Genomic DNA, 26676 nt, shown 5'->3' with positions numbered 1-26676 from the left:
GTTTTATTAGAAGCTAATTTTGGCAGCAACTATTTGTGTGGCTTTTACACACTTAAATCTGGTTGCTGAATCTCAACAAAATAATTTCCGTGTGCTCGGTAACAGTCTCGGTAAGAAATAGATGTATCAATTTTGCAATTAGCTCGGTAAAAGCATTCTGGATTGAATCATAATTTGCCGACTGTCATCAATACTCGAGCGTTGCATTTCGGTAGTCTTGTTGGATAAACGTATACTGAAGGCGTTTTTCCATTAAAATGTACTGTGTTTTTCATATCAAAAAATTGCAGAACTTTGTATCTTTAACGTATCGAATTTCGGTTTGCCGCAAAACAAAACGTCTGAAAGAATAGTAACAACACGTAACGAATATAAATACATGCAAACAATAAATGGAGTTTCTCTTTCTCTTCTTTTCATCATGTTTTTTTTCATTATTCATTCATGTTCAGAGCGCGTAACAACAATTTCACAAAACTTTCCTGATTTAAAACAAAAGAAAATTGTCACCTCCAAAAAGAAAGAATTTGAATTTTGTTGATTTTAGAAAAATTTTTGTTGATTTTAGACAAAAGAAAATTGCCAGCACCAAAAAGAAAGAATACACTAAACCAAATTAATCATCATTAAAGATATCCGATTGCACAAAAAAATTTTTGCGCAAAAATGTTTGGTTATTAATTTGTGCATTTATTTTATTTTATATTGAACTTAAAATAATCTTAAAAAGGGCAAGAATAGAAAACTATTGAGATTATTAAAATAAATTATCGATAACTATTCGCTTTTGGTTTTTGGTAGATAAAATGCGTACTGCGAAATGTACTGTTTTTTTTTCAAAGTAGTTTTACTGTATTTTTTTTTATTTTGGCGTAAAATGTACTGTTTTCCGAAAGAAAATATACGCACGTTAGAGATGAGTTATTATTGCTCATGATATGAATCATTTTGCTCATAAAATCATCAGTAAAAAGCATGAGTTTTATGATTTCTTAATCATGGTTCCGGCAATGGATTTGTATACCTGTATAAGATTCGATATTACGATAATTTTTCGTTTCAAGATTACAGTAACTCAAAAGTACCCTCACATGGCTGGTGGGTATTGCAAACATCATCAGATATAATTAATTATAGATATGTGTAACAGTATTAAGCTTCATTATTGAATTTAATGAATGAAATATGGAACGACTTGAATAAGATGTTGATTGCATTACGTTCCAACATACGGGGTTGGAGAGGCCGGTAGGGCTTAACTGAGCTCTGTTTTATGGTTCATTTTCATACTACCGGCCCTTATTACCAGTGTGAAATGGAAATTAATAGCGTTTTTGAATTGCACTATACCAATGTAGTTAAGGTTGTACTGGAACCGTTCGTTTTTGCCAATTGCACTACACCAGTGCTACACTTTTTCTGCAATGATACCACTGGTGTAGCACTCATGAAAAGTTGGGTGTAGCTCTGTGCAATGGAGTCGTTTATTGTAGTCAATGGTTACTGTTTATGTTTTCATCATTTTTGTTCGTTTATTCATGTCTCCGTGTAGCACTGCACCGGTGTAGTGCAGATTAAAAACGAAAACGACATAAGTGAAATGAACGTATCCCAATTGGCTTTCACACGATGACAACAGATGAACGGTTAAAAAAGTTGATCTTTGACGTTTATTGGTGATTTGTGTACCATGAAATACTATGGAATGAAATGGAAAATTGTAGAATGAAATAGAATAAAATAAAATAATACAGACTGAACAAATGAGCAAACCACTGATAGCTGTCAAACGATGTTCATCCGGTTCATTTTGTGAGGTTGTGTCGCTTTCATGTGAGACCTGATGGGTGAGATGCTCTGTGAGTGAAGTGTAAGAGGAAGTGTATGCAAGAACGTTAATAAAGGCCATCGTTTCTGCTCAGGACTAACGATCGACCAATAGTAGAGAGAAAAGTAAAGTAACGGTACCCCCATTTATCTCAGCTCCAGTAGTCATCTCATATACCGAAACCATTAGTTTGAGTGAGATCTGTTGTCTCTGTTCGATAGATTGACCCTAGTTATAATCTATTAGAATAGAAACAGTACCTCAAAGTTTAAGGTTTCGTTTGCATACTACTATAACACTTTTCATGTGAATCTAAGTTAGTGAAAATCGATTCAGTAATCAACAAATAACAGATCGGCTGAAAAGTTCGTATCGTTTCTATGAGAGGGCACCACTAGAATTAAATCCATACCATTTTCAGTTAGTACCAACCTTCAAAAGATACGTGTATAAATTTGACAGCTGTCTGATTATTAGTTTGTGAGATATTGCATTTTGAGTGAAGCTACTTTTGTTATTGTGAAAAAAATAGAAAAAAAGGAATTTCGTGTGTTGATGAAACACTACTTTTTGATGAAAAAAAGTGCCGCCGATACCAAAAAATGGCTTGATGAGTGTTATCCAGACTCTGCACCGGGCGAAGCAACAATTCGTAAGTGGTTTGCAAAATTTCGTACTGGTCATATGAGCACCGAAGACGATGAACGCAGTGGACGTCCAAAAGAGGCTGTTACCGATGAAAACGTGAAAAAAATCCACAAAATGATTTTCAATGACCGTAAAGTGAAGTTGATCGAGATAGCTGACACCCTAAAGATATCAAAGGAACGTGTTGGACATATTATTCACGAATATTTGGATATGAGAAAGCTTTGTGCAAAATGGGTGCCGCGTGAGCTCACAATCGATCAAAAACAACTACGAATTGATGATTCTGAGCAGTGTTTGGAGCTGTTATATCGAAATAAAACCGATTTTTTTCGTCGATATATAACAATGGACGAAACATGGCTCCATCACTTCACTCCGGAGTCCAATCGACAGTCAGCTGAGTGGACTGCACGCGATGAATCGAACCCAAAGCGTGGAAAGACTCAACAATCGGCCGGTAAGGTTATGGCGTCTGTATTTTGGGATTCGCATGGTATAATTTTCATCGACTACCTTGAAAAGGGAAAAACCATCAACAGTGACTATTATATAGCGTTATTAGAGCGTTTGAAGGACGAAATTTAAATAAAAACGGCCTCATTTGAAGAAGAAAAAAGTTTTGTTTCATCAAGACAATGCACCAAGTCACAAGTCGATGAAAACCATGCTGAAATTGAACGAATTGGGCTTCGAATTGCTCCCTCATCCACCGTATTCTCCAGATTTGGCCCCCAGTGACTTTTTCCTGTTCTCAGACCTCAAGAGAATGCTCGCTGGTAAAAAAATTAGAAGCAATAAAGAGGTAATCGCTGAAACTGAGGCCTATTTTGAGGCAAAGGACAAATCGTACAACAAAAATGGTATCGAAAAGTTGGAAGATCGCTATAATCGCTGTATCGCCTCTGATGGCAATTATGTTGAATAATAAAAACGAAGTTTGGCAAAAAAAATGTGTGTTTCTATTAAACGATACGAACTTTTCAGCCGAACTGTTATGAGCTGCGAATTGGACCATTTCGAAGATCAATTTAGAAGAGTTTTTTAATGTTTTAAACCTTCAAACTCACCATCTTGGAAAATCGAATTCGGATAGAATTTAACAATTTTGTATGAAATTACAAGCCCTTTTCCTTTGAATATGAGTTTATGAAAACCGGGTCTGCCGTATCTGAGGAAGCGAAATGAGCTCCATTTTGGAGTGTTTATCGGTATCCGGAACCCAGTGTAGCCCAAGTCGGGTAACATTTCGCAGTCACCTATGGGAACGTAAGACTATTCATTTGATTCTAAATTTATAGAAATCGGTGCCACCATCGTTGAAAAATCGGAGTGCGTTCCAGTGAAAAGTTTTGGATCACTATCTCCGATACTGCAGATAACGAAAACTGGATATCGATATTACTGATATGAATTCTGTTGTTCTGGAGTTTTTGACCATTATTTTCGATGCTCTCGGAACCAGGAAGTTAGTTTCCGGGCGGAAATTAGGAACAGGGATAGTCGAAATTGGGTCGTTTGGTCAGCAACCAAAAACAAACTTTAATTTGCGACCAGATTTAAAAGGTTTTTTTCCAGGTTTTTTGCATCGTGGCTCCAAATGATGATTTGTAATCGTGGCTCCAAATGATGATTTGTAATTTTAAACACTTTTCACTCTATAATTCCTGAGCCGGAATACGGATCCGCATACAATTCAATATCAGTTTATTGGACCGTAAGACTCTTCATCTGAGCTTAAGTTTGTGAAAATTGGTTTATGCACCTCTTAGAAAATGAGGTGAGCTTCCTTTTTGAGTTGTTGACCACTATTTCCGGTACTTCCGGAACCCGGAACCCGGAACTGGAACCGATATATCTGGAATTTTTTTTTTGCGGTCAACTCACTAAACACGCACAATATGAGAATCATATGACTAGTTCAAAAGATTTTATTCGTTTTTACGTCGCCATGCATATAAAAATACTTGTGAATTCCGGAACCGGAAGATAAAAAGCGTTATATGGGATTGAAAGGTGTTTCATTTGAGCCTCAATTAGTTGAAATCGATTCAGACATCTCTGAGAAAATTGAGTGATAATTTTTCCACCCCTATAATTCCGGAACCGGCGGTCGGGTTGGGATAAAATTCATAAACGTTCAATGAAAAAGTAAGAATTTTCCTATGAATCTAGGTTTTCCGGTTTCCGAGAAAATCAAGTGCCTATTTTCGGCACGTTCGCACACCAACATTTTACGAACTAGACGACCTCGGTCGAATGGAATATGACACTCGATCCTCCAGGTCTCGAATCGGTTTGTACAGTGATTGCATAGTCTTTCTATTAACCAAGGTAGAAATACTCTACAATTTGATATTTTTACACTAATCTCCCTGTATCTTTGGAACCGGAAGTTGGATCCGAATTAAAATCAGGAGACAGGCAATAAGACATTTTATTTGAAGAAGATTGTATAAATAAGCTAATCCTTCCTCGAAAACAGTAGGTTACATTATTTTCATTTTTTAACACATTATTTTCACTTTTTTGGTGCGTATCATACTGTGCTTTTGGAATAGAAAGTCGGATCCAGTTTTTGAAAATCGGGTAAACCATCTCCGAGGAAATTGTATGACAATATTTATCACACACATTCACACAGACATTTACGAATCACAGTTGATTTGAATGGTATGTGACACGGTTCAAATGTCAGTTCGGTAAATTATATATGTATCACGAGGAATCTATATTCTTGTGAATCAAACCTGTTTTTCCGAGAAAATATATTTCCTTTACAATAGAAAGAATATTTTCTCTACCAGAAAGAATATTTCAGTATGTTACTCATGCAAATAGCTACCACTTTAACCAGCACCTGAAATTTATCAGATTATGAGAAAATTGGTTTATTCCGTTGGATCTAAACTATGGTATTTGAATATATTATGGGAATGTAAGGAATCTCCATGGGGTTTTTTCGAACAATTAGTCTTCTCTGTCAATATCCGAAACTTCTGTCATCGTAATATTTTAGCCTCATCTCATTTTTTTCATTAGTAGTCGAACTTATCAGAATTATTTTTTGCTTTCTCTGATAATCTTATGATGTTTGAGTTTCCAATTTTTTTTGTGTTTTAAATACTACATTGGTTTAAGAACAATTTTGCATTCTTAAACCAATGTAGTATTTTTTGCCTTGTGTTTTCCGTTAAAATTCATTACGATCTCTTAAATCAACATTTAACATAAATATTTGGCTCAATTTGTAAAGTGGTTTGTTTGCATTCAGTTGAAACATTCAAAATAAAAAGGCATACAGTTGGGGATGATTAAAGGAATAGAATACAATGGAAAATGTCTCCAGCCGATGAATTATGGGTACAAATAGTAGGTGATAGTTGTCTATTTTTGTGTCAACCGGATGGGTATGGCTGTATGGACATCAAAACAGGTGCCAAATTTTAGCTAAATCGTACTTCGGTGAGATGCCTTTGAAATACCTGTGCAACGTCGAGATCTGGTGAAGTTTGTTCGTAAATGAAAATTTGACATTTGTTTGGTGTTGAAAGTTCAAGTTGTGCAGAGCAAATCACTGATGTGCAAAAGAATAAATCCTTGAATTATTTATTCTGATCGCCTCGAACAAGTAGAAGTCACAAACAGAAGTTCATTAATTTTATCTCAAGATAATTCAAATATTTATCCTTATCAATGTATTTTGCAAAATTATAGACTACTATATGTCATAATGAAAGAAAAACGGAAGTATACTCAGTCGACACCATTAAAAACGGCTTGCAAATATATGGCATTATCATTACAAGGCCATTACTGCATGTTTACTCAGTTTAAATTTTTAGTTATTTCCCGAAACCAACACAACATGAGTCATTACAAAGGAAGGAAGAAGGAACAAAAAAATACGTTCCGTGAAACACGTCAGAGGATCTTTATATATCAAACAAAAACCTGTTTTAATCCACTGGTGTTATGATGCTTTTCTCATTTTAATTATACTCTTATATATAATACTGTAGTATTCTTAATTTTTATTATTCTTGAAGTAATAACCGGGATCGTTTTGTTTGACCATCTACTGATAATGGCTACCGATTGGAACGTTATATTTAACGTTTTTTTGTTTCGTCCTTTTAAGTGATGGTTTAAAATTTTTAACGCGCTTTACTCTATAATTCCGGAACCGGAAGTCGGATCCGGATAAAATTCAGAAATTCCGTATGGGACCACAAGACCTTTGTCAAAATCGATACGGCCACCTCCGAGAAAACCCTGTGAGATTATTTGACACACGCACATACATTGCTCAGCACGATGAACTGAGTCGAATGTTATATGATACAATTTTTACTAGTCGATTTTTCAAGTGTTTGCATATATCTTTCTATATGAGAAAGGTACAAAATATGAGCTGATAAAATTTCATACACTTTGAGTACTTATCAATTAGACCCGATAACAAATGCTACTAAAACTTATGGTATTAGATAACCAGTCACTGAACCAAGAGTGAAACTTTGTGGCCTATTTCTTCTATTTAAACGATGTTTACATAATGAACACAGTATTCACAGTCAGTTAATTACATTTTCCATTTAATTAGTTCAATTACAGCAAATAATGGAACAGGGAGAAAATAAAAGGAAATCGTATTCGGAGTTGTTTTGTATCACTTTCGATTGACTTGTGGAAATATGGGTCAATTCAAGCAGTTTGTTCAGTAGTGTACTATGCCAACTATTCTTCGGTTCCATCACCAACCATAAATCATATCGTATTGTAATAATTCTGAAAAAAAAATAAAAAAAAAAACAAATAACGGTGGCAAATGAGCAGTTCTCTAATTTTCGCATCTCAATCAATCACCGGACATGCATGCGCTCTTTCATTGGAGCCATACATTTTCAACAACTTTACCTATCATCCACAGATACAGCACTACGAGCAGTACAAACATACACGAACATAGACTCGCCTTCTCTCTCTCTCTCTCTCGCTCGTTCGCTTCCAAACCTGAAGACCACAAACAGGAATTGAAATCCTTTGTTCCTTGTGTGTCTCTATCCCGGTTTCTGTGTCCTTCCTCTGGTCATTGTAGAAACACCGTGCGTCCTTTCATAAAGTTGCTTGCTTTCATTGCCAGCAGCCATGCAAAGGCAACATTAAGCTCCTTGGGCAAATAACTCTCCGTACCCTTCGGTGAAATAGTTCAGGAATTCGCTCCGGCTGGGAAATGCCTGCCCATAGTCAATTATTGGAGCATACCATAGCTAAATGATAGTCCTCGGTAGGCAGTGAAGCTAGGAAAAACGATTGCTCCCGAAAACCCGTTCTTTTCCTCTGACCGCACTGTAGCATTTCGTTATGGACCGCAGGTGTGCAACAGACACAATGGGCTTTTTTCTATTCGTTCCAAGTTATTGGAGCAAAACTTTTATGATAATATGGGAAAATGCTCGCATTCAAATTTTTGCAATGCTTTCACATCGGAACAAAACACTACTGCTGTCTTTTGGTTGCAATCCAGAGTAGTGAAATAACGTGTTGATTTCATTATCCCAAAATTGTTCAGAAGATGAAAAGTAGCAATTTCTCAACAGTTGTCACAGTTACCATTTGCAAATGGACCAATCTAGCAAAAGTGGTGCTTCTGTTTTCGGAAACAAAACGAAACAGACAACAACAAATTCGTTAACTCTGCCAACGATAAGCTGAATGCTCCGGTTATCGATCCTACCGTGTTCAAGACTGAATACGGTGACACCGAATAGCACTTTTCAATCTACTCGGTGCACGGAAGTGCACATTCGGTTGCCGACTTTTTCGAGATTTCTAAATTGGTTTTGTCGGTTAGGAGGTAGGTTGCACATCATATGAAAGTAGTCGAGCACTCTGCACTACGATCGGAGGAATATTTTTAGCCATGAGGCTATTTTCGATTTTGTCAGTTTGTTCCGTTCTTGGGGATGGGTCAGTACATTTATTCGTTATCAGTTGTATTGTTTGACAGCTTGATTCCCTGGGGGAAGTATATATTTGTTTGGACTATGCTACCTGGATGTAGAATTCAGATTTTCGATGAAGACCAAAATTAACAAATTGGCATATGAATCTTTTGCAATCATTCTCTTCGACCAATGTGGAAGTCGCTATAAGGAGCTTCCATGATAATACGTAGATTTCAATATACAGTTGTTGAGCAATATTCAGTGTTTTGAATGAAATTTGACGTACGATGACGTCATATAGGGGTGCAAATTCAAACTTCCGCTTCGGGAACCACTGCTCTAGAAGCAATCAATTTAAGCAAAAAGTGTCATTTATAGACAAAATTTTGATGGTTGTTGCCGGAGAGTAAAAATAATATAAAAAAAACCTGTTTTAATCCACCTAGTGGTGTTATGATGCCTTTCTCATATAACTCACGTTTTCATTAGTATTACTAAAGCATTCTTCAAATATTCCATAAGAACTAAAAAGTTTCTTTTGGCATACATTAGCTTAACCTTTTTGAATTTTAACACATTTGATCCAAGTTAATTGGAATTCTTTTTTTTTACATTTTTCCTCTAAATGACGGTTTAAAATGTTAAACACATCCCTCCCTGTTGTTCCGAAACTAGAAGTGAGATCCGAACAAGAGTCAACAGCAGTGTATTATTTATAGATATTGACCCTTTTATTTGAGTCTGTTTGTAAAAATCTACCCAGCTATTTCTAAGAAAATGAAGAGAGTTTCGTTTTTGAGTTTTCGATCACTATTTCCGATACCTCCGGAATCGGAAGCTGGGAACCGGTATAGGTGAAATCGATTCGTTTGCCAGCAACTAGCATAACCTATAAATTGAAACAGTTTTGAACCAAATTTAGCAGAATTTTTACGTTTTGCCTTTCTCATATAGAAAGTGTCACCAAGCAGGCAACTCTGACAACACTGCAATTAAACGAGATTCGCTGAGAGAGAAAACGGCGATAATTTCCTGTGTTATATCCAAGTGCGATAACCGCATCGTCGCTCATATCGAGTTAGTTGTCGGTCGGAGATTATAATGTATACTCAATAAGCGATTTCTCGTGGGTAATGAATTATAATAAAATATCAAATAATTAATTTGTAGGATTTAATGTTTCGGATTCATTGTTAGGAGTGAACTTAACCTAACACTTAAGAACCACACCAATATGTAAGCTTCTTTATAAAACCTTTGTTCCAACTGAAATAAATAATTATGCTTTACAGCTTGAGCTGATGAACAATAAGATTTCGTTTGCTACTAGATTGGTGTGAATGATGACTCCTGATACGCAGTAACAGAAAGGTTATGCAATCACTTGAAAAACCGACTAGTAAAGCAAGCTGAGCAATGTCTTTTTATTCTCTCACTCTCTCTCTCTCTCTCTCTCTCTCTCGCTCTCTCTCTGTGTATGTGTGTGTATGTGTGTCAAATAATCTCACTACGTTTTCTCGGAGATGGCTGAACCGATTTAGGCATTTAGATTCAAATGAAAGGTCTCACGGTCCCATACGAAACTCCTGAATTTCATCCTGATCCGACTTCCGATCCGGAGTTATAGGGTAAAGTGTGTTCAATATAGTACACCGTCAATAAAACGGGCTTAACAAAAAAATTTTACGTTTCTTTAAATTTCTAAACTGGTCTCACAGTCCCATACAGAATTCCTGAATTTCATCCGGATCCGACTTCCGGTTCCGGAGTTATAGGGTAAAGTGTGTTCAATATTGTACACCGTCACTTAAACCAGCGAAACAAAAAACGTTAAAAAATTTCTTAACTGGTCTCAGAACTACACAAATCGATAGCCATTATCAGTAGGCAACTAAACAAACCGATTTCGGCTATCCTGGTTCCCGGTCTCCGGTTCCGGAAGTACCGGAACTAGTGTTCATATATTCCAAAATGGATCTGACTCATTTTCTTTTTCAAATAAAAGGCCTCACGGTTTCATACGGAATTCTTGAATTTCATCCGGATGCGATGGCAAAATTGTATAAAATCTTCAAAATTTGAATAAAAACGAGTTTGTACGTCATGTCAGTTGGTGGCCGTACGAACCGACTTCGATCATACCGGTTCTCAGGTTCCGGTGCCGGAAGTGCATGTAATAGTGAACCCACTTCGTTTTCTAATGGATGGCCTAACCGATCAGAGAACTGTTTCATTCTTCATGTTATACTAGTTAACGCACAAACAATCTCTTGATTTCTTTCAAAAATCGAAGAGAAACAATTTTAATAGAATACCACAGTAATATATATGAGAAAGGCATCATTACACCACTAGGTAGATTGAAGCAGGTTTTTTTTGCATTTTCGCTTTATATGACAGATTGCAATTTCATACACACTACCTTGTATTTTTGGAACCGGAAGCCAGATCTGGATAAAATTCTGCATCTACTTATGAAAACATAATACTTTTCATTTAAATCTAAGTTCAAGAAGATCGGTTAGGCCGTTTCTGAGCAATTGTAGTGATTTCCGGTTTGGAGCACACGAGCACTTTCTCGGTACTTCTGAAACCAGGAACGATGATTCGGTATACCCAAAATCATCGTATTTGATAATCAAGTAACCCTACCTGCCTAATTGAAGAATTGTACGGCTATTTGAACGTATTTAGTTAGATTTATCCTTGTCATGTATAGAAACACACTCCTGAAAAAGACATTTTTATATTTACCAACTGGAGATGGTCGGGCTTCGCGTATTTGTACCCGAAACCGATTTTTTCAATTTTAACGGGTACGCGTAATTTCGATCGGGTACGGGTCGGGTTCGGTCGGTTTACACAGTAATTCCACAGCCTTTCTATATGCGAAAGGCACAAAGTATTTCAAAATATGCAAAATTTTGGACAATTTCTCAATTGGGTTGCATAAAGAAACTACGAACTATTGGTTTACTTCAGCCATTAAGGTCTGCGGATTTCTCTGCAACCGATTTAGTTACTTCTGTCCAAGATTTTCGAAAATTTTTTATACTTCGGGCATTTATATCGTTCCAAAACATCTTTGATGTAGTGACAAGATGCCAGATCGAGCCAGAATAGCGAGGGAACGTTATGACTGCATAGAAATGGTAACAATCACTTCTTTAGAAATTCTTCACGATATATTTCCTTATTTACCGTTCCGGTAGTGATGAACCTTTGGCTTGTTCGGCCATAGCTACATATTGCCTGCCGAACCAAATATTTTTGGGAAACTTGGTCAAACTGCTTAAAGTCTTCCAGCACATAAGTTTCATCGCCGTTTATTATGCAGGAAAACTTCATCAAACATTCGCGATACAACTTATGCGTCCGAGTTATAGCCGTCACATCTTGTTCATCGTTACGGTTCGGTACAGTTTTCACCTTGAACGACTTCATATCTTGCCGGTGCTTGAAAGTATGCACGAACATTGGAGACATTTTTATTTTTATAGTCACAATACGTACCGAAAGATTTGATCTCTTCTGCTATATTTAATTCACCTTCGCGTTCTTCTGATGGTTCTTGAGAGCCGCTCCCAGTCTTCCTGGCTATTATCATACGTGTATCGAAAGATTTACGAACGATATGGACAGTGCTTGCAGGAAAACCAAGCTTTTTACAAGTTTTCTTACTGACAGATCCGGGTTTTCATTGCGACCACATAGAATTGCTTTTCCCACGTGCATTTCTATCGACGCCATCTTCAATGTAAAAGCTTGCAGTATCATTAAACATAGATTTTACACAATGAACAGACATACGTTCATTAATCTGTGAGATATTTCACGCGTTGAAGAAGTATTTCCAGTATATCGGTCGCGACTTGTTTATACGATTGACAAGTAGGGATCGTAGTGTGAAAGACAAAGAATGCACAGGTCAGCAAATAGAGGAAAGATATAACGTTAGTTGTCAAGCAGTTTCTGATCGTCTACTCGTCAAGGGAAAGATTCAGAAAGTGCGACAATGGGTTCGTCATGAGCTAATTCACCGACAACGAAAAGCGTTGGATAAAACTAATTTCCTGCTCCTAATCGTGACAAAAGGTGAAATTGAGAATCTCAAGCGCAGAAAAACATAGATCGACCCTGGCCTACCATTGACATCAATTGCTAAAAAAAAATCCTCAGAAGGAAAACAATGCTGTGTCTTTGGTGGTATCAACAAGATGTGATGTACTATGAGCATCTCAAATCAGGAGATACTATCAATCTCAATCACCATCGGCAGCAAATGATGAAATTGATTCAACCATTGCTCGTAAAACGACCAGAAGGCGCCATACATGACACACCGCGAAAACGATGATGAACATCTTTTCGTAGCTCGGATGAGAATCTTTGCCCCATGCGCTTTACCTCGCTGATTTGGCCCCTTCCACCTATTATTTGCGTTTATCGATGTTTCACGCACTTGTGGAGCAGCATTTTACTAGCTATGAAAATGGCTTTACGGTTGGGTTACTTCAAAAGATGAACAGTTGTTTTGAACAGTATTCGTGAATCGGAGGAAAGATGTATAAAAATTCGTAGCTTTCAAAGACAACTACTTTCAAAATAGTATTTTGAACCTGTTACTTCAAATCAACATGTACTTTCGTTCAGAAAATTCCGAGAAATTACTTGACACTTCTGATACATGGTCTCTTACGACAAAAACACCTTTGAAAATGAAATTGCTACACTAATCACCCTGTGATTTCGGATCCGGAAGTGGATACAATGAAATTTTAGCAATTTTTCATGGAATCCTAATTACTTTAATTTGAATTCTCGTTACAATCTCACATGTTAATACACTCATACAATGTTGCACCTTGGTGGCTAAGATAAACGACAGGGTGGTCAGGAAGCAAATAATTAAAGCCTAACGAAATTTTTTCTGTTTTTTCCGAAGTTGAGAAATTCTTTGTCATTTTTCACAAATCTGAGAATCGAGGAAAACATTCGCGTTGGAAGTTTAAATGAATCACATTTGTTAAACTTTTTTTAGATTGTTAGTGGCGTTCTAACTGTGACCCACAGTGTCTATAAACATTGTTAAAAGAACTGATTAATTGGTGAAATTTCAAATATTAATTTTGACATTGAGTTTCGTTGAAAATGCCGGAAGACTTTACTACTCAGACAAATGAGAAAAAATCAGGAAAAATAATTTTAAAGCGAAGATGACTTTTTGGTTATTTGGTTTTTCTTCAATACATTTATTTTTCGTTTACGGCCTACGCAAAATAAATAATTTGACGAGAAACTAAATGACCAAAAAGTCATATTTTATTTATAACAGCATTAATTGATCGCAGCCGTGTTCAAATAAAGGGAAAAATATTCCGTGGTTTGGAGATTACATTGTTTAGAAATACTGGTATGTATTAGTAAAACAATATGTTTCGTTTCTGAAATGTTGTTTTCTATTAGTTTCAACCGAAATTCCTGAATCAATTAAGTGAGTAGATTTACCCCGAACGTATTTCCCAAGGTTTTTCCAAATGTCCACTTGGGTATTACTTCAAATTTTGAAAACTTGAAAATTAATAGGGATTTAAAAAAATGTTGATGGAAGTGTTGATGTTGTTATTCGAAAATGATTGCAGTTTTGATACGGAATTAGTTTTCCAAAACGTGTTCAAAACGTGACCCGGTCTCTGCTACGTGTTTTCACGTTCATTGCACCATTCGCTTAGAAAGCAAATGTTAATACACATATTCAAACGGTGTCCTTATGATTATTCAACGGGCAGCCAGAACACTAAAACTTTCGTCTTTATAGGAATACACAACTAAGGCGTAAGAAACTTTTCGACAAATGATGATAAGACAGGAAAAAGAATCGTTAATTTTTCGCTGACGACGGTCCAAAAGGTGTTCGCTCGTCGGAAGGAAAAAGGTGTTTTCTAGACGTCCGGTTATTAGTTTCATTCATAGCTTTTCATCTATGTTTTTGAATGTATTTTCTTCCTAACAACTTGAAGATTAGTCGTTGCCGATTGCCGTTGGACATCGAGTTTTATCGGATTGGAACAACCAGGTCCTAGTTTAGAAACAACTAAAGCAGGGTGATTTTCTATCGTTCAAGACATCGTCATGGATGATTTCCTAATGATGGTTCCAAGGAAGTGGCTTCTTTTACGCCTTTCACATTTTATTCGTTTCAATGCTTCGAAGATATATTTCGGTTATTTTTGTTTGTTTATTTGTTTCTTACCGAGTCAGCATTTGGAAATCCTTTCTGTCTTCTGTTACGATGACTTTGACTTAGTTATTGCGATGAAGATGCCATTTTAATTCTCGACGGATTCCGTGATCGGTTTTTGATTTTCAGATTTAATTTACGGCAGCTACTGCTAGTTGTCGGAGAAGACGATTTTCTAATTTATGTTTGTTTTTCTCTTCTTCCATTGCAGGACGTGCTACACACCATATGCCAACCCAACGGACAAGTACAGCGTATCGTGATATTCAAGAAGAATGGAGTCCAAGCGATGGTTGAATATCCTTTTGCAAAATACACCAAACCAGCAAAACATGTGTGATTTATCGTCCTGATGGTATAGTTTATTCTAGGCTTGCGGGCATGGTTAGATGGATAGATAAATAATTTTGGACGTTTTTTTTCGACTAGAGTCTTTTCAATTGGGAAAGACTATTTGTTTGTCTTGTGTATCATTTTGCCGACTGTCCAATTGGACGTGACAATAGAAACATCAATTAACAGCGAAGTGAAATTCGAAGGTTATATAGTTCGTCGCATTCTCAAGTGATTTTTTGCAAGAAACGTATGTTACAGCTATTTTCTAATCAAAATAATGCTTTGAATATAATGGCATTGCGGTACAGTTTAACGCTGATTCTGGGCACCACGTAAGCTGTGCAAAATAATTTTGCTCTTAATTCTCACAAGACTAGCCGGGGATCGCCTTCCTGTATAGTTGGGATTTTCCATCTCCTGAGTAATCTAGCATGCACAACTTTTTTGAACGGAAACACGAAATGGATGTTAAACCCATTGCGATGGGGTTTTTACCAGCACTAGTACCGTAAAGTTTATCTACAGGAACACGAAAATGTTCCAGCTGGTAATCTCTACCATCCTTAACATATGCTACGGTTGTACGTTAATTTTTTCAGTTTTCTAATAATTAGTTATGCAGTTTTGTTTTGCTACAAGCTGCTAAAAATTGTGATTTATTTTAGATAGATAGTACGTTACTACAGTCTTTGAAGCTGCCTAGAAAATAATGCATTATTTTTCAGGAATTTTGATATCAAGTAACCGTTTCGTGCTGAGTGAGAACACACACTTCTTTTCTTTCTGTTTGACGATTCATATTTTTCAGTATATTGCAGTTGAAATTGAACAGATTGAATAACTCAGTAGTTCAATTTTATCCGCTTAGCAGATTGCAAAACTTTTTTATATTTTTCTACTATCATGGCGTTAGCGAAATGTTGGAATAAGAGTTTCACTGGAAAAGTTAAATAAATTTACAACTTATTCAACAATTTTGGGGTTTTGTAAAGACATTAAGTGGTCTCAATTTAACTCAATCTTATACACATCACTACTAACGAGCAACGAACGGGAAAAAAGATAAAAATGCATGAAACAGAGAATTTTTGTGAAAAAGCATCTCCCAGAGGGAGGACTCGAACCTGCACCATTCTTCTTGATGGGAAGATGCTCTACCAACTACGCTATTCCTGAAGATGTGTAGAAAATGCTCCAGAACAAAACTGATGAAATAGAGGTGATACAATTTTTTCGGTGGTTGAAGTTTTTTTTTCAGATATTTTTTATTCATTTTATTGTGTGCAGGTTGTTCACAAAACTGACATGTAACCAGCTGTTTTTCATAGGTAATCAGCGTTTTACACGGATGTGTCCCACCTTGACCACAAATGATGTAAGATGGAATTGCCTTACGTAGTTGCATACGTACCACTCGCACGCCATTCCGGATGCCGGGGAAAAGATTCCGCCATACTTCCCTTTCGATGGAAAGGATTTCACCGTACTGCGACATATTGGGCCGTATGAATAAAATGTAGTAAAGTCTCTTGTTTGTAGTATCTTCTCGAAAACGTAGTCCACAGAGTAAAACACGTTTGGTTTGGTTTTAATTTTTCTACTTCACTTTATCAGCAAACACACGAGTAGCATCCTCTGGAGCTACCTACCGAAAAATTGTAGTAAATACTACATGTTCGAACGTTGTTGTGTAGTAAAGTCTCTGCTTTTGACAGGAACGTGATCCACATGTAGCATTTACTACCGAAATTCAAGCATGCTACGTTTTATTCATACGGCCCATTGTCCCGAACGAACTTATCGCTGGCCTGCGGGGGAAGGTCATGCTATGGCATTGTCCACCGTGTGCACAGGGATTTTGTATTTAATGTTGTCACACTCAACGCTGTGCACCTCGTTGTTAACCGAAGCCAAAGCAATTGCATCGCTTTCACTTTAAAACATAATGTACACACAGTTAGGCGCATTGTTGAATTGAATCTCACTTACATTGTTAGCGTCTAGATGCATTCGTCCCTTAAGTAAGATTTCAATTTCATTTGCTGCTGGTCTAACTTTGCAACACATGAAATCTATACAAGTTGAATTTGGTCTTGTAGGCCAAGTTTCAGGCTTTGTTAAATCGTATTTGATCATTCCGTACACTCTATTGTTCACTGCACTGTATTGTCTTTGTTTCTGTTGTTTCGACCGTAAACGATTTTCGACTGTGTCGGGTGAGATGCGAGCACGAACTGATGGTTGAAGTTGATGAACCATTATTTTTGCTCGCTAAACTGATCTCCCCTTTCCTTCGATGGGGGCGGCTAATCATATTTTACCCCGGACGCTAATTAACCTAGATACGTAACTGAGTCTTGTGGTGTGTTACTGCTAGCTTCTCCTCGTGCTTCCAGTATCGTATCGTATTTATAGCCTCCGTGGCGAGAATTTCTACCTTCTCACGTTATTCGCTTACTACTAGGATCACTGCGTCGTCCGAGAAGCCGAGATTGAGCCAAAAAGATAGAGAGAAAGAGTGGATGAAATATGCACTCAATCATACACATTTCGAAATAAAACTTGTGATTTTACATCTTATAAGATGCACATAAATGAAGCGTCGTATTTCACTGAAATTTATATTCAAGAACATATAAAATTGTGTGATTTGAAAATTACATGGCTTGAAATCGAAATAAAAAAACGTGATTAATCCACCTAGCAGTGAGATGATACCTTTTTTTATCAATCCGCATGTGTTTTTTGCATGAATATTCTTCGGTGTTTAAGTTTTCATTGCATTATTTTAATGACCGTCGTTTTAAGCGACAATTTGAGATTGTAATCACTCATTACTCTGTAATGTCGAAACTGCTAATAAAAATGGAATTTAAATCTAGAAGTGTGATAATCGATTAAACATGCCATGATATGTAAGTTCCACTTTAGAGTTTACGGTAATTTAAGGTACTTCCAGAGCCGGTATTCGGGAACCAGCATAACCCAAACCGATTCGTATGGCCATATGACGAATAAATTACAGTTTTGAGTACAACTTTGAAGCTTAATTGGATAAAATTCATTAATTTTTGTATGTATGTATAAAACTAATTAATTTTGTATGTAAGTTTAATTCAATTTGAATTTTTGTTTCTGAAATTTGATTAGGCTTTTTTGAGAAAACGATTGAGCTTTGAGAAACGATTTTATACTGGAACCGGAATTCTAAAATCGGTATGGCCGAAGTCAGATAAATTCACCTGAATAGCTGTATAGTTTACATTTGTTTCAAAATATTTGAAAATCAGTGAAGACATCTTTGAGAAATCATAGCACGAATTAAATTTTTAGGTGCCTTCTGAATCGACAACTGAATACCACTAAAACTGAAAAAAGTTATTTTTTTTATCGACTATCCAAATCTGCTAACCCGATAAACCTGATTAATTTATGTGGAATAGACATTTTTATACTAATCACCCTGTATCTCCGAAACCGGAAGTTGGATCTGACTGAAGAGCAAGATGTTTTATAGAATCTTAAAACTTTTCATTTGAATCTAAGATGATTCTTAGATTTCATTTGAATCTTAGATCGGTTCAGCCATCTACGAGAAGAATGAGTTACACAATTTTGATTTCGTTTCATATATCATCCTGTAGAGGTCGGAACCAAACATAATTCAGGAACTTTGTTTGGGAGCATACAAATTTTCGTATGAATCTGAATTTGTAGAAAAGAAATTTTCAGAGAAAATTGAGTGAAATTATTTGTCACACACGCATTTGCTGATCTCGACGAACTGATTCGAATGGTATATGGATGTTATGTTCGTCCAGCATTTGTTGCTGTAAGTAGTTTAAAACAATATAATTTAAAAAAAATCTGCCATCATCTGGTTTATATATGTCATATTCGAACGATTATGTTGCCAAAAACGAGCCGTGCTAAATTCGGTCCGAGGCAAATTGTCATGAAAAAGGATGCTGTACACAGTCTTTTTGGTACTTAGAAACAATTGTATGTAACAGAACGTGTTTTCCGTTGCTCCCAAGCATTTCTTTGCCAGACAGCGCTCAAAACTCCTACTACTGGAATAGGGGGAAAAGTCGTTTACACAAAAATTTCGATATCTCCGTTAAAAATAGACAGATTTTAACAATCTATGGCTTGTTGGATAGGTATTACCGTGCGGAATCTAAATCTGAAAACATATTCTGTTTTCAAGGTCAATTGTGACAGATACTGTCAAAAAACTGAAAATTTTGACATAAAACTTCGAATAACTCAAAAAGTAAACATCCGATCTCAAAACCATTCAATAGCGTTTTGGGTGACGGGGAGACCTTTCATTTGCGACTAGTTTGATCAAAATCGGTCCAGCCATCTCTGAGATCTCGACCTCTTAGTTGACAACACACATACAGACACACACACATACACACACACACACACACACACACAGACATTTGCTCAGTTCGTCGAGGTGAATCGATTGGTATATGTCATTCGGCCCTCCGGGCCTCGGAAAAAGTTTCGAAAGTTTGAGCGAATTCTATACCTATTTTTTATATATATAAAAAAAGGTAAAAAGGTCAGGGTGACTTCTGAAATCTGCTACTGAAGTTCATCCGGATCCGACTTTTGGTTCAGAAGATACAGAAGACAAAAAATGTGCACTCAATTTTCTCAGAGAATACTGATAAGCTGAGATAGATATTTATGAGATAGAAAAGAATGATAAAGCATTCCTCAGAGATAGAAGTTGCATTTTTTCTTTCTCCTGGATTTTCTGGAAATGTTCCTCCAATTTTAGTATGGTTGAATTGAAATATGGCATTCAGAATTGTGATCTTGAAACTCTATATTCTATATTGCATCTCGGCTTATTCTTACTAGGTCCGTTCATCTTCTTCTGGTGTTGATAGTATTGGACAACGGTAAATATTGTTTGATTTCTCTTCAACTCGTACTTCGTTGCACTCACTCCAATTACTGAGTCATCCTTTTCTAGTGATTAATTCACAGTATGCTAGTTTTAGTCATGTATAAACATTTGTATAAACAGACTTTATCATTTTTTATACTCAATTAATTGTGCACAACTGATTTTCACAAATTCATCGAAATTTGTAAGCTTGTTGTTGACAGAAAGTTAGAATTAGTAATGAAGCAGCTGTGTTTTTGAAATGAGTAATTAGAATTTTCTATACTTACTTACCTAACAGCTATAGGCCTGGGGTGTTCTTTGCTGTATCAAGCATACGTCTCCACATAACTTGGTCCATGGCTGCTTGTCGCCAGCCACTCAAGGCACGAATGGTTCTGAGATCACCCTCCACTTGATCGATCCACCTTGCTCGCTGCGCTCCTCTTCTTCGTGTACCAGTCGGATTAGATTCAAGAACCATTTTCACTGGGCTGTCGTCCGACATTCTTATGACATGCCCAGCCCATCGTCTTCCATCTGCACTCCGCCATAGATGGTCATCAGTACCTTTCTTTCGAAAACACTGGGTGCGTTGGTCCTCTGCCAACATAGTCCAGGTCTCGTGGCCATAGAACAACCGGTCTAATTAGCGTTTTGTAGATGGTCAATTTCGTGCAGTGGCGTACTTTTCTCGATCGGAGGGTTTTTTTGATTCCAAAGTACGCACGATTCCCTGCCAAAATACGTCTATGAATTTCTCTGCTGGTGTCATTATCGGCGGTCACCAGTGAGCCCAAATACACGAACTCGTCAACCACCTCGATATCGTCACCGCCTATAAATATTCGTGGTGGGAGGCGTAGTGTTTCTTCTCTGGAGCCTCTTCCTCTCATGTATTTTGTTTTTGACGCATTTATGGCCAGCCCGATACGCCTAGCTTCAGCTTTCAGTCGGATGTAGGTTTCCGTCATCTTCTCAAGGTTACGTGTCACAATATCAATATCGTCAGCGAAGCCAAAAAGTTGTACGGACTTTCGGAAGATCGTGCCACTCGTGTCGATCCTCGCTCTTCGAATCACACCCGAGATTCGAAGGGACTCGAGAGCGTCGCAGATACTCGGACGTAGCACATCACTCTATCCATCGTTGCATTGACCAATCGCGTCAGTTTATCCGGGAAACCGTATTCGTGCATTATCTGCCATAGCTGTTCTCGATCGATTGTGTCGTATGCCACTTCGAAGTCAATGAATAGGTGATGCGTGGGTACGTTGTATTCACGACACTTCTGGAGTACTTGTCTTATCGCGAATATGTGATCCGTAGTGGCGCGGGCTCCAGTAAATCCCGCTTGGTACGGCCCTACGAATTCCTTAGCTATTGGTGATAGACGACAGCAAAGGATTTGGGAGAGTACCTTGTAGGCTGCGTTCAGCAATGTGATTGCGCGGTAATTGCAACAGTCTAGCTTATCGCCCTTTTTGTAGACGGGACATACCACTCCATCCATCCATTCCTGCGGTAGAATCTCCTCCTCCCAAATCCTAGAAATCATCCAGTGCAGCGCTCTAACCAGTGCCTCTCCTCCATGTTTGAGCAGCTCGCCTGGCAACTGGTCATTGCCCGCGACTTTGTTGTTCCTCAGCTTGCCGATCTCCTCAATTATCTCCGACAGATCAGGGGCTGGGAATCTGTCGTCGGCTGAGCGTGCACCCAGATTGATTCCTGTACCGTTCTCTTTATCTTGTGCTTCGCCATTCAGATGCTCGTCATAGTACTGCTTCCACCTGTCGATCACCTCACGTTCGTTCGTGAGAAGGTTACCACTGGTATCTCTGCACATTTCGGCCTGTGGCGTGTAGCCTTTACGTGAGCGGTTCACCTTATGTTCCTCCAGCCGTCTTCAAGAGTCGCCGCGCCAAGCTGCTCTTCCGTTGGTAGCACTAACCTCAGTTGTTGCGCGTATTCCTCTGCAGTACGTATGCTACGTAGCTGCTTGAGATTGAGTCCTGGCGTTCCTGTGCGACGAGTATTGTGCACCGTCGATAGTTTTGAGCGCATACAAACCGCGACAAGGTAGTGGTCAGAATCAATGTTGGCACTGCGGTAAGTGCGGACATTGATGACGTCGGAGAAGAATCGCCCGTCGATGAGAACGTGGTCGATTTGATTTTCCGTATGTTGATCAGGTGATCTCCAGGTGGCTTTGTGGATATCTTTGCGGGGGAAGAAGGTGCTTCGAACTACCATTCCTCGGGAGGCTGCAAAGTTCACGCATCGTTCGCCGTTGTCGTTTGTTACCTCGTGCAGGCTCTCCAAGCCAAGCGATTTGCAGTTCCATGTGCCAAGCTTCCAATCGTAGTCCTTTGTTCGTTGCGTAGGTCTTTGCCGATTATTCCGAGTCGTATATCCTTCTTGATCGTTCGTAACATATGTTTTCCGGGCGGCTTGTTAGGCCTGCACCAACCTCCTGTCTCGCCGGAGGGCCATCGTGTCAGCACTGTTTAGAGTCCCACACTGACACAAGGACGGTAATCAGCCGCTCTTAACATGGAGAACAGACGCTGTTTCGAGCCGCCCCAACATGGGGAACAGACGCTCGGGTAGGCTCGCTCTCTGTAAAGAGAAGGCAAGCCCCCCCCATTCCTTGTCAGCATACGACCAAGGTCCCACCGGGGTTGGTTACCCGATCTTTCCTATAGTTGCTCGTACCCCAGCCGGCACCGCGGGGAGGTAGGGATAGGAGTTACTGGACAAGAGGCTAAGAACCACATTGGGGCCTGAATTGCGCATTGTCCAGTCGTTTACCAACCAAACCAAATTTTTTATTGTCGGTACATATTCCCATACCTGTTCTTAATACACCTAGTGGTGTGATTATGCCTTCTTCCTGTCATTCAAACAGTCTCATTAAAACTTTTTTTTTCGTTAGGACAATTTCTAATATGGATTGTGGCTGATTTTAAACAGATTGTTTCATTCATTCAGATTGTTTCAGTTAGTTCATGCGGAGTACCAAACTCGTGAATTTGGAAAAAAAAAAGTTGATATAGATTGGGACACAACGATGAAATCACATTTTAAAATTTAAAGTAACACAATCCATAGTTTTGATTTAAAGATTATTTACAGATATGTTCCAGGCAATTTAAATTCCAATAAATGAAATACTTCATGTTCTCCTACAATGCGAGTGAGAAGCAATGTAAATTCGATGTGGTTTAATATTATGTGAATATTGTGTGTTGTTACGCCGGAACTCTTTTTACACTGTTACAAGTTGGTAATAAATTATGCACAGGGTCTTTCCGAATGGTTTCCATTTTGCCAATATTTCTAGTAGCAAAAGTTTTAACTTTTGGTTATATGTAATGGAAGAATTTCCGTTAGCTTCCCTTATTTTCTCGCCAAGCATAAAAACGAAAAGAACATTAAATGTGGCAGTGTAGATAAAATGACGAATACACTTCGTAAGTAGCCAATCAGAAACGAAATTTATATTTCACTACTAATCTAACACTGAAATGTTAGATTTTGGGTTGGTCACTTCATCGTGAATGAAATTAGGAATTTTATCTGAAGCTTGAAACTACACAACCAAGTTTTAATAGATGCTTTTATCTATCCAAAGAGTGACCGGCTTTGCCCCGGTCTCCTCTACTATGGTTACTTATGGATTGATATTGAACTTGTGCCGGATCCGACTTTCGGGACTTTCAACTTTTTTGCCAGATTCGACTTCCGTTCCGAGGTGATGAATCCTTGTAGCTTGGCAACTTTCATAGGATTAACCACGCATTCTAGAACAGGAACTGATTGTAGGAATAACAACTTTACAACTTTATCTCATTCTAATAACACTTTTCTTCGATAGCACACTAGATCCATTAAAAGTTCAGCAATTAACGAACTCTACAAGGATTTGCTTCAAACAACATAATTTTCTATTTCTAGTTCAAATGAAGGTGGTACTTATTTTTATACTTCTCTATACTTCCATTGGCGCCGATCGGCACAAGCTGTACGCATTCTATCTACCATTCCTACGAGGTTGAGGTAAAAACAAGATCCTCTTCGGTACCACCACAACTCGTCCATTGATCCCTCCCCCCTTCCTATCTATTTTTCCTGCACAGATTGAGGAAAACAATTTTAAAGTGGCAACAGTTTCAAAACATTATCTTTTTAACTGCGCTCATTCGTTCCTTTTTATTTTGAGTCATTGAGTTTCCGCTTTTTTATGGCTCTCTGGCCTTTATGACCTCCGTGCGTCGGTTTGGCGAAACAAATTTTTGCAACCAGACAGTCAGTTACTCATTCAGATAGTCATTAAAACCGCGACGGTAAAGGAACAGCTGGAGGACCACCCCACAAACAGCAATAGCAATAATCCATTTTCGCTTTCACTTCAAGCAATTCTGTGACCCTTTCCGGCTCTGCCGGGTGCCGGAGCCCCTTCCCCTCTTCACCCGACTGTCGAAAATATTAACTGAAAACCGTCTCGAAATTGTTTTGGAGAAGATTTAGATGCTCGTAAAAAAAATTGCACCCGCACGATGGAATGGGTCGGTTTCACAACTAACATTGTAAAGATGAGTTTGCGATTGTCAGCGACGCTTGTTCCGGTGCAATTTCGACTAGATAATCATGCTTTTAAAACATTCAAAGAGGGTATTTAGCTATGCCTCATCCGTTCATAAATTAAGACCATCCTCGGAGTCTGCAGGAATTGAGGAATTGGGAACTCATACTTGGGTGGTTGGCAAGTGTTGAGGTAAAATGGTGCTTGCTGAGATCGTAAATTTTACGGGTAATTTAGTTATTCTGAGAGGTAGTCAATTAGTAGTAGCAGTAGTATGGTTCATGTGTTATTGACTTAGCGGAAAATTGGACGCAATAAAACTATTTAGTAATTGATGTCCATGATTTCGAATGAAGTAGAATAAGTGAAGTACTCCGAATGACAAATGCTGCCTAACAAATCAGGCGGAACAATTTTGGCCACGCGATGGATTTGTTGGTTTTATCCGCTGACAACATCCGAAACAATTTGACTTGACTCAACGCCAAATTCAAAGCGGTTAAATACACAAAGAGGCTTCCTCTTAATGAAGCTATCATCATATCTGCCGTAAATTCCTGAAAACTCTCTCAACTTCAAATGTGGCTGTATAGGCTTCTATCGTACAGTTCCCCATCGGTAGCAGACTGATCCCACCCGCTTTGATGGTGTGTCAAGCACTTGCACAACCACTCATTCGACATGGGGGACAGCTGCTTCGTTTCCCGAATGGCCACAAGTTTTCCTATCAAAACCACTGTCACCACTAAAACGCTGAATCGGAACAGCCACCGAGCGGCGACGTTGATGGCGTATCATCTTCATCGATGAACAACATATAGGATATGTTAATTAGCCTTTTGGTCCTGGAGGATCCACATGCAAACGGTAAATGGTGACAACAATCTGAAGGCTCACTCACTCTAAGGTTAGTTCAACTAATGGTGTGTCGGTTGATTATGTTTGCTCGACGGCAGTACCACTCGAAGAACAGACAGGCTTGTTATCCAGGATTAGACAAGTTTCAATAAGTTTAACCGAATAGCCTACTACGACGGCATCAGGGAAAATGTGGAACGGGAAATGGGGTGAATAGTTGTCACTTTAATCTTCACCGTTCTGATGTGATAAAGTTTAGATCTCGTTTATTCATTGCTTCCAGCAACTGAGCCTTACGACGAGAATTTCCACAGAATGTGGTTTGATAATAATGAACTGAGGCGGGGCGTTTTCTATTTAAACTTTAGAAAGGATTTAACGATTTCTAAAAGTAAGTAGTTTAATGCTATATGCTAGTTGATGTATTTTCTGAAGGAGGTTAGTGTTTCGTGTATGAACTTTTATCAGAAGTTTTTCCTTTCGAAAATAGTTTCTGTTAAAAATTTCAACGAATGCCCGAAAGATAAGTCAGTCGAAAATTGAAAAAAATCGTGATCATTTTAAGTGACGTTATCTTTCACGTAATTTCCGTTTCACATTGGAATAACTTCCGAGACAAACCAGTTTCGACATGCTACTGCACGGAGCTTATAGTCTCCGTTGTCGTTTCCCACTGCATGCAGCATACGGTGGAGGTAATCAACTCTTTCGTGAGAGCTCTAAAGCACTTAGTGTAATTTGCATAATATCATCTATGCAAACTAGGTTTTTTACTAATGGAATAATTTGAAATACATCATCCTAGAGATCAATAGAATTTCTCTGTTCGTGGCTCAAGGAGACTGCATGCACATCGCACACATACCAGTAACAGCATTGTTATAAGACTCAAGTGAACCTAAATGAGTTTTAGTTCATGGTCTAGGCCAGGGGTCGCTATCATTTTGGGTCGGAAGAATTAAACATTACATTTTACAAACCTTTTTCTAACCTTTTTAAAAGTCACAAAAAAGTGTCACCAACAGAGCTTGTAAAAGTTCATTGACTAAAAACAGACGAAAATGATGAGAAATAAATGTCACTCTCAGTTTCGCTTGAAAATTTTGTGAACGAGATCCACGACCAGTCAACGGCAAACACGGAATAGTAATTTCAAAATTGTGTTATTAACAGTTCGGCTGAAAAGTTCGTATCGTTTAATAGAAACACACATTTTTTTGCCAAAATTCGTTTTTATTATTCAACATAATTGCCATCAGAGGCGATACAGCGGTTATAGCGATCTTCCAACTTTTCGATACCATTTTTGTAGTACGATTT

At 38.0% G+C, this 26676-nt stretch overlaps 1 protein-coding gene across 3 annotated transcripts in view; it reads left to right on the top strand.

Moving 5' to 3' along the window:
• Positions 1 to 26676, top strand: part of LOC131435352 (heterogeneous nuclear ribonucleoprotein L) — a 655533-nt gene that overhangs the window by 417571 nt on the left and 211286 nt on the right. For all 3 annotated transcript variants that reach the window (XM_058603157.1, XM_058603156.1, XM_058603158.1), the window contains one exon: positions 14880 to 14965. In XM_058603157.1, the coding sequence (XP_058459140.1) occupies positions 14880 to 14965 (86 nt within the window). The remainder of the gene's footprint in view (positions 1 to 14879; positions 14966 to 26676) is intronic.

Source organism: Malaya genurostris, chromosome 3 (assembly GCF_030247185.1).
Source record: "Malaya genurostris strain Urasoe2022 chromosome 3, Malgen_1.1, whole genome shotgun sequence".
Classification (NCBI taxonomy): domain Eukaryota; kingdom Metazoa; phylum Arthropoda; class Insecta; order Diptera; family Culicidae; genus Malaya; species Malaya genurostris.
Note: the sequence above shows the minus strand (reverse complement) of the source record. Positions and strands in the feature narration are given on the sequence as shown.